This window comes from Puma concolor, chromosome B2 (assembly GCF_028749965.1).
Source record: "Puma concolor isolate L17-30 chromosome B2, mPumCon1.1.hap2, whole genome shotgun sequence".
Taxonomy (NCBI): Eukaryota; Metazoa; Chordata; class Mammalia; order Carnivora; family Felidae; genus Puma; species Puma concolor.
Genome location: NC_141671.1, coordinates 69,679,262 through 69,696,405, shown reverse-complemented (window position 1 = coordinate 69,696,405; position 17,144 = coordinate 69,679,262). Strand labels below are relative to the sequence as shown.

General features: G+C 37.2%; 2 protein-coding genes across 12 annotated transcripts in view; one reads left to right on the top strand and one right to left on the bottom strand.

Annotated features, from left to right (window-relative positions):
* IMPG1 (interphotoreceptor matrix proteoglycan 1) overlaps positions 1 to 6,603 on the top strand; it is a 133,994-nt gene extending 127,391 nt beyond the window's left edge. For all 3 annotated transcript variants that reach the window (XM_086707276.1, XM_086707275.1, XM_086707273.1), the window contains 2 exons: positions 3,832 to 3,904; positions 5,272 to 6,603. In XM_086707276.1, coding sequence (XP_086563402.1) covers positions 3,832 to 3,904; positions 5,272 to 5,349 — 151 coding nt within the window. In that variant the 3' untranslated portion in view covers positions 5,350 to 6,603. The remainder of the gene's footprint in view (positions 1 to 3,831; positions 3,905 to 5,271) is intronic.
* A 4,460-nt stretch (positions 6,604 to 11,063) lies between these two features.
* Positions 11,064 to 17,144, bottom strand: part of MYO6 (myosin VI) — a 146,629-nt gene continuing 140,548 nt past the window's right edge. For 3 of the 9 annotated variants that reach the window (XM_086707265.1, XM_086707266.1, XM_086707271.1), the window contains 3 exons: positions 16,113 to 16,139; positions 13,341 to 13,565; positions 11,064 to 12,826 (listed from right to left, as the gene is read on the bottom strand). In XM_086707265.1, coding sequence (XP_086563391.1) covers positions 12,627 to 12,826; positions 13,341 to 13,565; positions 16,113 to 16,139 — 452 coding nt within the window. In that variant the 3' untranslated portion in view covers positions 11,064 to 12,626. The remainder of the gene's footprint in view (positions 12,827 to 13,340; positions 13,566 to 16,112; positions 16,140 to 17,144) is intronic. The other 6 variants (XM_086707267.1, XM_086707268.1, XM_025925219.2 and 3 more) reach the window with 3 other exon arrangements.

Sequence of the window (17,144 nt, the reverse complement as noted above, 5' to 3'; positions counted from 1 at the left end):
CCCCGTTCATGCTCTGTCTCTCTCTGTCCCAAAAATAAATAAACGTTGAAAAAAAAAAAATTAAAACCATTTCTAATAATCCTGGGCTTAAAAAAAAAAAACCTTCCCTAATTAAGATACCAATCCCAGATGACATTAAGAAGAGGATTTCTACAGGAAAAAAGTCACCACAAATAAAATTAACATATTAAGAAGGTGGAAGAAAAATACTTACAACCTATTTTATATCTTAAAAACTCATATAAGAAATCCAGATGACCAAGAAAACGTAGGAAAAGATGCTCACTCTCACTATAATCAGGGAAATCCAAAAACAATAGAGATAGCATTTGTGACTTTGTGAGTTTGGTAAAAATAAATAAATAAATAAATAAATAATAATATCCAGTATGGGTAACGTCAGGGAAAATGAGTTCTTTTTTTTTTTTTATGTTTATTTTATTTTTGAGAGAAAGAGAGAGAGACAGAGTGTGAGCAGGGGAGGGGCAGAGAGAGAGAGGGAGACACAGAATCCGAAGCAGGCTCCAGTCTCTGAGCTCTCAGCACAGAGTCCGATGCGGGGCTCCAACCCACGAACCATGAGATCATGACCTGAGCGGAAATCATCAGTCAGGTGCTTAACCGACTGAGCCACCCAGGCACCCCCAGGGAAAATGAGTTTATCAAGCGTTGCTGGTGGATGTATAAATTAGAAAAACCTTTTATCAAGAAATATTTGTTAGTATCCATAAAAGTTTTCATTTGATTCAGATACTCTACTTTTAGACAATTATTCCTACAAAAATAACTGCATTTGTGCACTAAGATGTGTTTATAGAAATGTTTGCAGCATCATTGCTTTGAATCATGCCCATCTATGGAGAAAGAGTTAAATCATGCATAGTGTGTCAGTCACTAAGGAACACAGCAGTTAGAAAGCAATGATATAGCTCTACTGGAGCCGCCATAGGGAAAAAAAAAAGACATTTGATTAAATGAGAAAAGTAAATTGCAGAATAATAGACCTTGTTTATGTAATAACCTAATAATTAAACTATGTACTTATAGTAGGTTCAACTGTGTGGCATTACCATTCTGTCAGGTAACAAATCATCAAATATTGGCAATTTTGATTGGTTCAAAGATGTAAGGAAAAGCATAGCGCGTATGTGGAATGACAGACGCACTCAGCTACTATTCCAGTTAACAGTGGAAAGAAGAACTGCTCAGTGTTATTTTTTTTTCTTAAGGTTTATTTTTGAGAGAGAGACAGAAAGCATGAGCAGAGGAGGAACAGAGAGAGCAGGAGACACAGAATCCAAAGCAGGCTTCAGGCTCTGAGCGGTCAGCACAGAACCTGATGCTGGGCTTGTGACAGCTCAGAGCCCAATGTGGATCTCGAACTCACGGACCGCGAGATCATGACCTGACCCAAAGTCAGACGCTTAACTGACTGGGCCACCCAGATGCCTCAAGAATTGCTCAGTGTTAAATGCTAAACTCGGATCTCCTCAGCATGAGGACAATTCCCATTGCCCTTGTGCACTGCCTCAGACACTCAGCGTGGAAGACCCCTGAGTATAGTGGTGCTGAGGGGCCCCCCTGGATCCTTGCCACCTCCTCCTGCTCCTCACAGGGTGCCACCGTTTATGTGACTCTGACAGTTTACGTATATGAGGTTTACTTACATGACAATTTAAGACCTTATCAACCATAGACAAAGACAGTGATGAAGTCTGGAGGCTTTGGAATTAAAATTCCAGCTCTACCCCACCTAGTTGTGACCTTGGGCAACCTTAAACCTCAAATTTCTCATTTAGATAAGGGGGATAATCAGAATACATCCACTGGTTTAGGTGAGGGATAAATTAGACGCTCTTCGGGGTAAACGACCCTGCCTCTAGCATGGTTGGAGCTGGTTGATGATTATGCACAAAGGGCAGCCCCCTAAACACAACCTGAGATTCCCTGTCTGGAATGCAAGCCCAAACGCAGAAGCACATCGGTGGAGGACATGAAAGTGATGTAACACCGAAAGCAGCACCCTCTCAAGAATTGTAAACTCAGCTGCGATTTCGTTAGTCTACCTGAAAATGAAGGGAGAGATGGGAAATTGTACTGAGGGTAAGGGCCTTGCTGAACAGATGAGTCCATTGAGTTACAACAAACATTTTCAGTTTGTTTTCTTTGTCATTCCACTGCCAAGCCTTCATTCATTGTATTTTCACCTTTATTCTTCCTTCTTTTCCTCCATTCAGTATTTATGACTGTACTCCATACGTTTTTCCTTTCCTTCAATTGTAGATGTTCTGTAGATAGATTCAGTTGTATGGAACTTGGCAAAAATTCTCCCAAGAATGAACAAAATTTTCATTTTCAAAGGTCTCTTTTTTAAAAGCTTAATGAGTTTGACTTCCATTAATCAAAATTATTATTATACATATTCCAAAAATACAAATCTAGATCTAAGAGTAAATAAATTATGACTTTTCCTCCTCAGATCTAAAACTTTTCACTTTGTCCTTCAGCTTAATGGGCCTAATTTAATAGGCTCCTAATACAGGAGCCAGATTAAGGAAATGATGATGCAAAATGACATCTCTGAGGAGATTTTTATAATAAGGAAGTACTTGTCTTACTACAGTAAGATCCCAGATTTACTCACTTGCTACACCTCAGATGGGGGAGGGGTCCATTTTTCATCTCTTGTAGCTGTTCCTAACTCCCTTAGGAGCACTTTCTCCACTGGATGGAGAAGGAGTGGGGGTGAGGGGAGGAGCCAAGAGAGGGAGGAGTTAGAGTTTAATATAGTCCAATCCAATTTTTAAAACTTCATCTGATTAACAATTGAAGCAATCACTTTAGGCAACTCAGTTCCTTTGCAATATATAATCAGCCTAAAAAATCTTTTCCCTTCCTATCCTTTCTCCAAGATGGTATCTAGATGTATGGGGAGTGGGGGGGAGGGGGGTGGAGACTCTCCCTGCCTCACCAGGCCCTGTGGAAAGCCTCTATCCTCATATTCACCTCACCTGTGATCTCTCAGTTATGACCCCACACACCTACACATCCCTTAGTATTCTAAGAGCCTCCAAATCACCCAACCAGGGCAAGTAGGAACCAAACATGCTGAAGGAACAAGGAACTTATTTCCTCAGACTACACCTCCAGGATAGCAGCTTCCTTCCTCCTATAGTGATACCATCTCTACGCCTTTCCCTGAAATTATTATGGACAGAATGTTGGGAGAAAGAAAACAGTTTACTGATAAGGGAATGAATATATGTCACAGAACATCCCCCAAATATTATACCCATTTTATAATGTAGAGAGGGAAAGGGCAAGGTTCAAAAGGTGTATACACTACCATCAGAAATTATATAATATGTATGTTAAAAAATGTGGAATTATATACATCAAATTATAAAGTAACTTTTGTTTTTAGTATATGTGCTGCCGAAGCGAGCACGTAACTTTTGTTTTTAAATTGTACAAACAAATGTCATTACACGTGGTTGTTGTTCAACAACCACGACTCACGACTGTAAAAATAACTCACAAAAGAAATAATTCCACTCTTTGCGAGATGAAGTTATCCCTCATCTTTCTCTCGAGCTCTGTTCAGGCCTTCCGAGACCGCTGCCCAAGAACGGTGAGCCAACTGGGAGGTGAGACTCAGGGGCAGAAGCAGAGAGCACACTTCTTCAACTCTCACTGGCAGCACCTGCAAAAATGGGCGATCCATTTTCATTGTTGTCATCATTTTAAAGCGAAAATAGTAGCAAGTTGTAGTTGCTCTCAATGTTGATAAGCCCAGGAAATAAAATACCATATTTTTGCTTTCTTTTGTAGGTCACCAGGTCACTCTAAAAATCAAGCATACAAAACTAGTGTTAAAAAATTCCAACGTCAGCAAAATAACAAGGTAAAGTAATACTTTTACATGTTGGTTTTACTGAATTTTTAAGAAAATTTAAACTATTTCTAGGTCTGACTCTTGTTTTAAAGAGAGATAAGAAAGAGCACTTTGCCTTTATTTGCCGGGCTTTTTAATTAAGTACGTAAGGGCAGGGGGTATTGTAAGGGGATTTGTTGGTGCAAGGAAGATAGAGACAGAGGGCTGGCATTATCTGAAATGTGTAGACAAAATAATAAAATAACAGAAAAACAAGCCAAGTGTTTTATTCACTTTTTCTTATAAAAATATACATGCCATTTATCAAATGCATTGCAACAGGTTGAAATTTTCATAACTCATATTCTTGGAACTGAATCATTTTATGCATATTCTTGTATCTTCTTTTGATTTCAAACAATGAGCGAAAGCAAAAATTTATGTAGAGAAATATATAGAAGACACATGATTTGTGAACAATGGGTAACTTCAAAAATTCCTATAATTTCATCCTCAAATATTCCTTCCAGTGTCCTAGGTATCCCTTTCAAAGTATTCATCCAACTTATTTGACTAAAATAATTCTGTTTTACAAAGGGAAATAACTTATCTCTAACCAGGTTAAATATAGAGATTAAAAAACATACCTTCTGAGAAAATACCTTGGACAACTTTTATTCTAAAATTGCCTAGTTTCAAAAATTGTACCTAGTCTTTGATGTTTTGTAAAAGTGAGTGATAATCAGCCAGTTCCCACTCTACCCAAGATCTATAGTGTTGGATGGAAACAAACACATCAAAGCTTGTACTTGAAACAAGTTATTACCATCAATATACAATCAAGGATGCTGAGGCAGCCACACCAAATACTAATCATAATTCCATGTAGCCAGGTGCACACGGGAATAATGTGTGCCGTATTTATTTCCTGAAACAAAGGAAATTGGAAAGACAGAAGAAGTTCAGTCTTGAGCCATAAAATGACAACGAAACACCATGTCTGCTATTAATAAAATGTCCAGGATGAAGCAAACACTAAGTAAATCCTAGAGTGCCAGGTAGATTTAAGGACCACATTTCAAATGAAGCAGCAGCATGGAATAATCATGTTTGCTGAGGTTGGAAGGGAAGGTGGTGACTTTAATTTACAAACTGCCCCCTCTGCTTTAAGAGATGCTTCAGCCTGAGAATCTAAATGGGTTTAAGAAGAGATGGAATCCATTCCTACTAGGTTATAAAGTTAGGAATATTTTGGAGGGCATCCCCAAACCTTTCAAAGAAGATATCCTAAATGGCAAGCATACTTTTTCAAACACCAGCAGAGGCAATATTAGAATGAAATATTGATTTGACCTCAGATGGCATTTCGTAAGCTCTTGAAACTATTTCTCTTCCAGATAATCAGGAAAAGAGATTCTGAATTACTGGCTGAAGGATATGAAGAATTTAACTATCAAGATTGGGAAGGAAATTAAGAACTAAAAATATGCAGATTATAATTTAATCTGTCTCAAGAGAAATGGATTGCTTTCTCAAGGAAAATTGTGTCCACTCTGTGAAAATTCTGAAAACACAGGCAGGCATATTTACCGGTCATCCGAATCCAGGCATATAGTCAACATTGAGAAACAACACACACCATATTTCAAATAGGGAAGAATTGTGAACTTGATGACTGATACTTTCCGCATAAAAAAGATGCTTATTATCAAAGCACAAAACACAATCACTGACCGATAATCGTGACAGCAAACCAGGTTTGCTTCCAGCTGCCCTCAAAACACTATTTACAGATCATTTACAAGTGCAACTTACCTATTGTTTTGGGGAGGCTGAACAATATATCAGGAAGCAAAGCTCTTCATGTGTTACAGTGCACGTGAAATACATGTATGCAAGGACATGCAGGTCTCTCTGAAACACAGATGTATCCAGTATGTAAACAGTGGTGAGGGTATATATGCTCTGCACTTTAATGTCTGTAACGCACGCACACACACACACACACACACACACACACCTTCAGTTCTTCGGCACACTAGTTTTACAAGAAATTAGTGCTTGCACAGTAGATCGTTTTGTTGCCAATAATTTCTGAATTGTTCCTTTAATAGAAAAAGGAACTGGCATTCAGATATATATACTATGGGAAATCTAACTTTTCTTGTTACCACATAAAGCTATTTTTTTTAACTTTATTTTTGAGAGGGACAGAGACAGCATGAGTGGAGGAGGGGCAGAGAGAGAGGGAGAGAGAGAATCCCTAGCAGGTTCCATGCTGTCAGCACAGAGCCCAGTGTGGGGCCCAAACCCACAAAACCGTGAGATCATGAGCTGGGCCAAAACCAAGAGTCAGACGCTCAACCAACTGAGCCACCCAGGCACCCCCCGCATAAAGCTATTTTAAAGGAAGACACTATGTTGGGGGGAAAAATTACATTGTACTTTGTGACATAACCAATTCCTATTTTCCACCACAGAGAACTGTCTTCCTAAAATTTAATAATTCTATTGAATACTTCTTGACATTAACTTTGCTGTGTGCACAGGTAGATTGGCATCAAAGTAATCCAGTTTAGTCAGTTTTTAAACGTGCTACTTAATGAAAAATGATTTCTCTGTATCTATTTCAAATGTTCCACTACTAATATATTTGCTGCAAAACCTTAATTTCAATAAAATGTAAGCACTATATTCATAGATTTTTAATAAAATGGATCTGTGTTTTAGTAGCTGTTCCCTGGATTTGCTTTATGGATTATGACACATGATTTTAAGCATGATTTTAATGCTACCAAAAGATGAGAAAATATTCAACGTTGGCAGCACCATTTTAGCAGTAAAACTTCAAGAATAAAAACAAGTATTTCCTAATGAACACATATTCTTTTGGGAAGTGGTATCCCCTCCTGGTTACAAACCCTTGCAAATTCACTCCTGTTGGCCTCAGAAATGCATGGCTCTCAACCCTATTCCCACCCCCAATCGTCCCCTAAAGTGAGGACCTGTGATTTGGGAGAAGGAATTCAAACTGTGACATGGTGATCAAGTGCCACAAAGAACGGTGGTAGGAGACGTACCTACTCACTTATCTCTGGAACCCAAGGAAAACACGATTGTTAGAAGCATGAGAGGCCAACCAAAAGCACTTGAAAACGATTCCATCAAGAGAAAAAATTAAATTCTAACACTATCACCTCCTCATAATGTGCCCTCCACCCTCTACATTTCAGTTGTGCTCTAACAAGAGTAAGGAATGTAGTTTTTGATGGGGAAAGAGAAGTAGGCGAACACTTCATTCTGTTAAAAAGGGTCCTGCTTTGAAGCCAGTGTCTCTCACTCACTGGATCACCCACTTTTCAGATTGGTCTTTTCCAACCAGCCAGAGAAGAGCTGTTGACCTGCACTCTCAGAAACCCCACCTGGATCATTAGGTTCCAAATGAGAGGCAGGAAGTAGCCTATGGAGACTATCTACATTCAAAGTCTCAGCAAGAAGGCCTCTTCTTTGGATCCCTAGATTTTACTTCCTTTGTCATGTCACAGATTGGTAAGGACCTGGGGAAAGGTAGCCAAGATTTGGGTTTTCTCTAGTTGATGAGGGAGCGTGGGGCAAGCTGAGGGCAAAATACAGTCTAACAGCACCCCCACCCCCCAGGTGGAATATGGGTGATATTCCTCGGACACTCCTGGCTGCCCAAGAACCAAGGAAAGGGATTTAAGTGCTTGCCTTGGTAATGTGGGAAACTAAGGCAAATGTAAAATCAAATTCCCTTACTGCCTACAGCCCATTGACCTCCTTTAGGAGCTCAGCTTCCTCGATGATGATATTTTGCTGGGGGCAAAAGGGAATCTTGGCTTAACATTATCCCAACCTCAAGGATCCTGTAAGTCTACTTCCTTTATCCCAACTGCCCAAAGATATATGCTAGCAATCATACTCCAAGCCCCCTGATATACATCTTAGGGGTCTCATGACTGAGGTTTTATTAAAAGGTAATAAATGGTGTTTCCCTAGCAACAGCTAGCCCCTCAAGGTCCTGGAAACCGTGCTTCCAAAATTCCTTAGAGATTTGTTCTATCCCTGACCCCCTCCCAACCTGAGGGTATATAAGGAGTTACCTGTTATGACCCCATGCAGCTCTTCATGCCCATGGATCTTGCCCCCACGCTCTAGTAAATCACCTTTTCTTTCACCAGAGGTCTTCAAGAATTCTTTCTTGGCCGTTGGCTCTAGACCCCATGAACCCCCATTACCCCAAAACTTCATCATAGTCAATGTGAGTAGTTGTAGACCACATATGGTCAGTCCTGTTTGTTCCCTGGATGAGAAACCCATAAAAGTTTAGGACCAAAACTCAAGGATATTCCAGTCAGTCACCTGAGTTCCATTGCCTCTTCCCACAGCCATCTAGCACAGGGGTTCCAGCTCAGGACCCCAGACTTCTCCAATTGATTCCATCTGAGACGTGGGGCAACAAATGTAATGCTTATAATTGTTTTTAACACGCTGTAACTGTATTAAAAGCACAAGATGCAAGAGGAAGTTCTACATAGACGGCATTTATTATTTCTATTTCCAGTACATCAGTATTTTAGGAAATAATCAGATATACATTTTTAAGGAAATGAGGAAAAATTAAGTAACAGTTGCAAGTAGATGGATTTTCAAAAGTGAGAAGAAAATGGACAATAAGCCAATCTGAGGTTTGAAGGTGAGATTCTGCATAGATACAAATTAGGATTAAAGATTCTCATTTTAATGTACATTTTTTTCCTGATTATCTTTTGAAAGATTTCTGCAAAGTCTGACAACCAAACTTACTTCATCTATTAAGTTGGTGATGGGGAAGGAAGAATACACTGATGTGAACTGAACTTAACTGTATTCAATGATCTGGTACTGACGTGGGTAGACTCTACCTCTCAGTCTGCCCAACTCTATCCCTCCATGAGGCTTATGCACAGAGTATCTACTCACTGCTCGTCTTCTCCAGTGTGGCAGTGCCATTTCTATATGCTAAGAATTTATACACCAGGTCTACTGTGACCCAAGTTTTAATAACCACAGGTTCTGCTTCTATATTACATATAATTCATCTAAAACTCAGCAAAGATCGAGTGCTTTGTCACCTAAAATGTATCAGTGTTGTTCAACCTGGGGAAGTTGAGTTTTCAGGGGAAGACCCATTTCTTTCTCTTCCATCGCTGTTCCTCTTCTCTTTCCTTATTGTTACAACTATTCCCTCGACTTGTCCTTATTCTCATTTTTAGTATCTTCTGCCTTCTCCTCCCTTGTTAGTTTGTCTTCTGGGAGAAATAAACTCTCAATACTTGTTATTTCTGGTAATGAAACATAGAATATGTCACACCTTCTGGAGATGTGGAATGACAAAGGAACAACCCTTTGTAAATCTACAGGGGGCTACTCAAAACAATTTTTTTTTTTTATTCTTTTTGTTCCACATGATTGGAGCAAAAACATTTATATCTCATTCATGGTCTAGAATTAAATTACTTGATCCCTCTGGATTTCTTTTACCTCCTCTGTAAAAGGAGGCAGACCAACCACTAACATTGTATTAACTGATGATTCATTCAATAAATATTTATTCTACTTATCCAAGTACTCTTACAGTCCTTCACAAAAAGAAACCAAAGAGCTACGTATCTGGATCCCCTGAGAACCATAGTAATAACCTGTGAATTAAAATATTTTTTTAAAAATCCAATTAATAGAGCTCTACAATTAATCCTCATTATTATTCCTGCCTGTTTCTTCTATTCTCTAGCTAAGCTTCCACAAATACCACCTACCTATTTTCCTAGTAAGATTATATTTTCTTTGTTGTTTGCAAAACAAAAGTGTTCACTGTGTTACAGGAAAGAATGACCTATTAAAAAGACATTATAGGAAGCAGAATGTAAGTTACAATAGAATGTCTCTTGTGTAGGCTTATACTCCTACGTGCATTATTTTATTTTTTCCTCACATAATCCTTTGAGAAGGTGCCATCTACTCAACTTTACAACAAAGAAAATTCACTGTTCTCTTGACATGTGTGTACTAAAGAAACTTCCTTTCTCTCAGTGCATACCCATAGCTCATAATACATATCTCAAATGTGTTAGTGGAATTAGGAATTACATTATAATCAAATTCAATTTTTCCTTCTCATTCTTAGTATTTTATGTATGTCTACTTTTGTAAAGTATACACTAAGGAAGGAACATGTACTGAGTAAGAAAACCCATTAAGAGAAGATTAGTTCTTGGGGCACCTGGGTGGCTCAGCCAGCTGAGTGTCCATCTTTGACTCAGGTCATGATCTCACGGTTCATGGGTTCAAGCCCTGTGGTGGGATCTGTGCTGTCAGCTCAGAGCCTGCAGCCTGTTTCAGGTTCTGTGTCTCCCTCTCTCTCTGCCCCTCCCCCGCTCATGCTCTGTCTCTCTCTCAAAAATAAACAAACATTCAAAAAAAATTTTTTTAAAGAGATTAGTTCTTAATATACAGTACACTGGTTGAAATTTCAAATTTTAAATCTCAATTCAAATGACATTAAATAGAAATTGACTTTTGATTCCTATAGTTTTCACACAACGTTTATGGGTTTGACTGTGAACACTGTAAAGCAGCTATATCCACATCTTTTAGAACACCATTTCTGCTACTTCTTTTAAAGGCTGACAGGCTCCCAAATTTTTCCAGCAAAGGGGTGTGTGTGTGTGTGTACGTGTGTATCTATTATATGTAGGTTACTGTAAATCTATCTGAATTAGGGCAATTCTCCTGGTAGCCAAAATTAACTCAGGAGACAACTTTAAATAGATAAGTTCTAGGACAGCTGTGTGACATAATTAGCAACAAAATAGCTTAAAACTGTAATTTTATTAGCTATTAAAATAAAAAATGAAAGACTTGCAACAATGCTTTGCTGTGATAAGTGTCTTACAAATTCTTCAAACATTAAGTTCTCTCATTACAGTAATTTTAACCTGTTTGATGGGTTTTCCATCTAGTACTTAAATGTATCTAGGAGATACATAAAACTCCTTCTGAAAACAGTACTAAAGGGATAAGTCATTAAAAGTCAATTTGGTTATTAAATTTTCTTCAGGGGCTTTATTTGCTACTAGTTAAGCTCATCATTCACTATCCTATACAAATAAAAACACCAATTAAAGGCAAGTGATGAGAAGAGAGAGAACAGGTCGTTTATTTTCAGTAACCAGACCTTCTGCACCAATCACAGGGACCAAATCAAAGATAATCCTATTCACATTCCCAATAGCACAGATAGGACAATTTAATTTCTTTAACAGGAGACAATCATTTGCACAGTATCATAATAAATAAATATTTCTGTACTAAGACACATCTTATGAGAGAATTCAGAAAAAAGTGTGTGGCTCTCACAAGCATTAATCTAATCAGCTGGGAAAGATCTTCCTGGCTGAGGTACTCTTTCTAGAAAAAACAATCACTGGAAATCATTTCAAAGGCTAGGGTCTTTAAAAATCAGGGGGAAAAGTACAGAGAATAATTTTATTTTTCTAATTTTATTCTAAAATACAAACACGACTCACTATCATTATATCAGCATAACTCCATGATGTATTTTTGTCTCCAAATTCCTAATATAATGTCATAAATATTAAATTTGAAACTGCTGACATTTGATCAAAACTAACACACAAAGAAAAAAATTAAATCGTCAGTTACATGAAATAAGCAATTACCAAGTACTGGGCTTTTGAATTACAAAGCTTACAAAACAGTTCTATAATTACCAAAATCTCAAGGCCAAAAAAGACACTAGACATTTTCAAAAACAAAGATATTTTGAAACAGAACACTAGCTTAAATCATACGAAACAACTTGGACAAGATTCTGATACAAAAATTGCAACTGAGATGAAGTTGAAAGAATAATTTGAATTCAGTCCAGTTAAGCCACATTGCCACCGAAAACCTATTTCCTTTTCTAAATGAAACAAGTTATCTCAAAACTTTTAAGCACTGAAATGGCCTGAATTTCCTTTATTTGTCCACGGACTGTAAGAAAATATTCTTATATAGCAACAAAACATGATAGAAAAGAAAAATAAATCTGTGAGTACCTTCTTTATCTCAGAGTACATCAAATACATTCAGGCTCTTTTCTAGAATTCTAGAAGTTCAGGTGAATTGCTTTACTCAAACTAAGCCACACCACAAAGGAGGAGGAAAAAAAATTTTCCACTTTCAATGGAAATATCCATCAATTTCTGAAAAAGTGAATTTAAAAAGTACACAGCATTCCAGATCAAAGCATCAGTGCCTTGATTAAGTGCCTTAATTTTCACAAGAAAATTTAACCTAAGGTTTCATTATTCCAGTTATATGGTTCTGTGCCATCCTTGCAAAGTCAGTATTTTGAGTTTTTAAAACATTTCCTTCCCTAGAGAACAATTACAATGGACTTCAGGTAGTCTGTTGGCAAAGAATGAGAAATGTCAGAATCTGTCCAAGTGTTAACCAGTATTAGAGGAAGGAGAGGTTTAACAGTTACAATTGGATACACGAAAACAATTTTTAGGTCCCAAGTTCACTACCATAATTTACCTTAAATTAACAAAAAGCCATGATTAATAAAATCTGTTCACTTTGTATCAGCAGTTCTAACACGGTCACAGAAAGGTCAAATCTTGGGGGGCACACACCCTACTTAGTGCCCCAGCCTGGCTCCCAGCTGTCAGGTTAGGTGCACCATCTACTTTAACAGGTTCTGCAGCATGGCCGTCGCATACGTGGGCCTCGCCTGTTTGCTCTCAATTGCATTCTGGAGGTACTGGATACCTCCGCAGCGTTCCCAAATTTCTTCAAACTGTCTTGGCAAAATCTCAGCACCACGCTTTCGAGTCAGGCCTGTCTCTTCAAGATTCAGCTCACACATCTCCATGTCATCCTTCCCTGCGCAGGTGAGACATCAGAGAATTAAGCATGTATCTCTTTAGAGGCGCTTATTATAGACTTTATACCTGAAAGAGTTACCAATTCTCACAGAATTGAGAACTTTTAAAACTTTGTTTTCTTCCTCTAAGACAGAAATCTCCTTAATAAGTTCACCAGAAACAAGTTAAATTTGTCTTCCACCAAGGACCTTTCAGAAAGTACTAACACTGCAGTTGATCAAACACGTTATCAACCTTAATAAAAATGCTACATTTCTTTAAACAATTATAAATCAACTGATATAATTAAATACCAATGATAAGGCTCTAAGGACACAGACAAGTTTCTATGTGTTCTACGAGGACATAATTAATCCAAACAATTTCACATCATAAATTAATCCTCAAGTAACTGGAAGTCTAATTTAACTGCAAAACTCCATCCCTCAGTCCTGAAATTTAATGGATTATTAATATTGTATATTAGGCTGTTTCCTTCAGAGGGTTTATAATCCTTTTTCCACGTGACTCACACACACCAGCCACAAGCAGGATGGGCGGCTTGTCAGGATGGAGTTCCATCTGCCGGGCAATCCACGGGCCATCAAAGTGTGCGTACCACCAGCCTTTTTTCTTATTCTGCGGGTCTTTGTACTGGTCGGCAGGGCGGATGAATGGGATGCGGAAGAAGCGCTGCTGTCGGTTCATTTCGATCTCCTGCTGCCTGGCAGGAAGCTGAGACGCTGGGTTCTGCTGAGCTATTACAAAGAACAAGCGAGGGAAGTTACACCAGCAGCCCAGGGGATAACGCAAACAGCCTTTACTCCTAAAATGCACCACACATTTTGTAAGAGAAGAAGAGGGGTTCCTAATAGTAAATCTAAAACACATGTAAATATCAATTACTTAGAAGTGAATAAAACTTCACTTTTTAGTGAATTTTCTTTCCCTAAAGATGTTGCTTAACATCGCAAGTACACATATACACACACACCACTCCCCCTCACCCCCACCGTAACACCAACAACAAACAAGCCCCAGCAGATTCCCACAAACGTCTGTATCAGTAACCTAAAATAAGAAAAGCAAAACAGTATTATTTGCTAGGATTTACAATTTTCCTCCAAAGAGTTCAAAGCTGAAGGCCACAGAATAACTTTCATGAGACTATCCATGATAAAACAAATGAATGGTAATTTCACAAACGTGAAGAATTATAGATACCTGTCAATCTAATTACTATTTCCTCAGAAAAGTGGAAGACAAAAGTTTGCTCTTTTGCCAACTGATTTTGGGATTTAAACTGGCCAGAACAGATATTTTACTACTACCACTACTAGACAACTTCATGACAACAACAAAAAAACTGAAACAGTAAGCATGAACTTTCCTGAAATCCTCTTTCTCTTGGGATAAAATCCACTGAAATAAGTGGGAAGTATATAATATTTGGTTTTGTCATTAAAAAAAAAGAAAAAAAAAGAAAAAGAGAAAGAAAAACGCTTGCTTTTCTGCTAGTACTGGACCCGGCACTCATAACAATTTTTTCCCCTTGCTCAATTTTCATTACAAAACAGTTAGGTTTTTATTTTATCTACGAATACAAACACTTCCCTGGGCAATAATTTTGCAGTTTCAGCAGCATAATTTCAGAAAGTCTGTTTAATATGCTTTTTACTCACAACTTTAAAAGTAGACCAACCGTTTACTGCAGCTCAGTTAAGAACCTCACTGAAATGCTTAAGTATGTCAATGAAAAATTATAGAATATATGTAAGTCAAGAAGGCCACATGGCTTTTGTAAGAATTTCCAAATACTGAAAGGATGAAAACACTCTTATTCTACTTTTAACACCAATAGCAAAGGCTTTATAGCAACTGAATTTATTTCTGTGGAAACCAGAGAAAGCAAAAAGCAGTTAGCAAAGCTGCACATGCCTAGGAAAGAATGACACCAAAGCCCAGTTTTGTTAGTGACTTTAAAGAGACACACCGCCTGCAGCATGTTCATAGACATGAGTTCATTTACTCTTTGTTCCTCCAAACTACTTACAGTTTAGTGTTTCCATTTTAACTTTTAAAAATTTCCTACTTTGCAGAAAATATACTAACCCCAAATTAAGAAATTTTAAAAGCATAAGAAAAAAAACTTTCCCTCCATCCTAAGCAGTAACAGAATACCGAACTGACAGGGAACTTACTAGGATACTGATGGCCACTTGTTAAATTAACCTTTTTTCTTTTAAAATAACAGCCTCCTGTACCTTAATATATTGGGTAAAATTTAAAAATCCAAGGGAAAGTCTTTGATAGTTTCTTTTTTTTAAACTAATGTTGAGAACTGAACATTGCATTAAGGAAGCCTTAATTTCCACAAATATTCATCTGAATAAGTACAAAGATACGGATGTTAAAAGTCTGAAACTAGGGGCACCTGGGTGGCTCAGTTGGTTAAGCACCCAACTCTTGATTTCAGCTCAGGTCATGACCCTGCAATTCGTGGAACTGAGCCCCAAGCTGGGTTCTGCATCACAGAGCTTGCTTGGGTCTCTCTCTCTGCCCCTCCCACACTCTCTCTTTGTCAAAATAAACATTTGTTAAAGTTTGAAACTAATAAATGACTTTTTTTCACATCCAATTGTGTCACCTTTAAAGTATGAAATGTTTTAAATGTGGCCCTATAAATTACAAGAAGCACTTAAAAAAAAAATCAGGTCCAACAAGTTGGCAAACAAATACGGTATTATATCCAAATCATTATTGCTCAACTGACTGCAAAAAAAATTTACTGTATGCTAAGATGACTCAAAGCTTTTAAATTATCAAAAACATGCATCACAGGACACTATACAAGTCACGGAATAATCTCCTTCTTCTCTTAGGGGGCATCCTATTAAACCTGTATAGATTATCACACAAATTCAGATGTCTTTGGAGTGAAATGTTGATACCCTAACAGTGTTCGAAACCAGCACCTAAAGTTAGTCTTAATTCTAAAATATCAGCTGCTTATTGAGTTTTGCTACAATAAGAACTGTGCATATTCACAGCTTAAAGTGCTATTTTTTTAAAAGGAAACAATTTCATAAAACAACAGATTAATTTTGTTCTGCATATGTATTTTGGAGTGATCCAAATGAAAGCATAATCTCAAATTAAATATCTTAGTATGGCCAAACCAACATTAATGTAGTACAACTCCACTTAAAATTGTAGCAAAACAAAGTTTAATAGAAGTTAGTACTTTATAAAGTATTTTTAACCCATCTTCCAGTTAGCTTATAAGTTACAACCCATTGACTTACGTGAATTGTTCAAAAATGGTGCAAAATCTGTGAATAAATATTTTACATTGAAGAAAACATAAAAGTGTCAAAACTGTTAAATGAGCATTCTTCTCATTTATAAAGCCTTCCCATCAATCAAGGAGGTGACTAATAAATAAATATCCTATCCACAGCCAAATATTCTCATAATTACCTACAAGTATATGCTCCTTTCTGATTTTTTTTTAAAAGGCTATTTTGATAATATTTTAGGAAATTCTGCTGATGGACATATAAAGAGGATCTAAATTCAAAAATATATGTATTTCATTTGTAATTTTGGGATACAGTAATATTCAAACAAAAATCCAACATGATGACTCAATAACAGATATTATAGTACCTTCAAAGCATTACTAGAATTTTTGTAGAAATAAAAAACTTCTAAATTCATCAAAAAAATATATGCCTTAGAGAAAAAGCACTGCCATGTTCATACACATTCAGTATGTTCTAATTTCTTTCAATTCCCTCAATCTTAAACTCATGCAATTTTTATTTTAGTAACTACGAAATAAAACTACTCTCCAAAGTCACTGTCTTAAGCAACTAAATACTGTAAATCATTACCGGGTAATTTGCCACTGCCCTAAGAATTATTTCTGGAAATCTCTTTCCATAGTAAATGTGATGAGAATGTGCTCACCCAGTACAGCATATAGGAGGAGGGTCTGATTCTCTCTACTCCCAGTTACAAGACTTTACTATGATCTGTCAAGTATTATTCTTAGGTAACAGCTACTTATATTTTTGTTAATCATAAGTTGTCACTTTATTTTCTCAAATTAAGGAATTCTTATCCTTGTAAACATTAAACTACAGAGTAGTTCCTTTTAAAGGTTTATTACCTACCCCTCTAGGAAACTACCTAGGTACAGAATTTTCTCAACTGAGCTGTTAGAAGTATCGTAGTACACCTCACCTCCTTTTAACTGTACTCCTGTGTCAGAATGTATTTTACATGGGGAAAAAATAAAGAAAACAATAACTACTTTCAGAGCAGAAGTTACA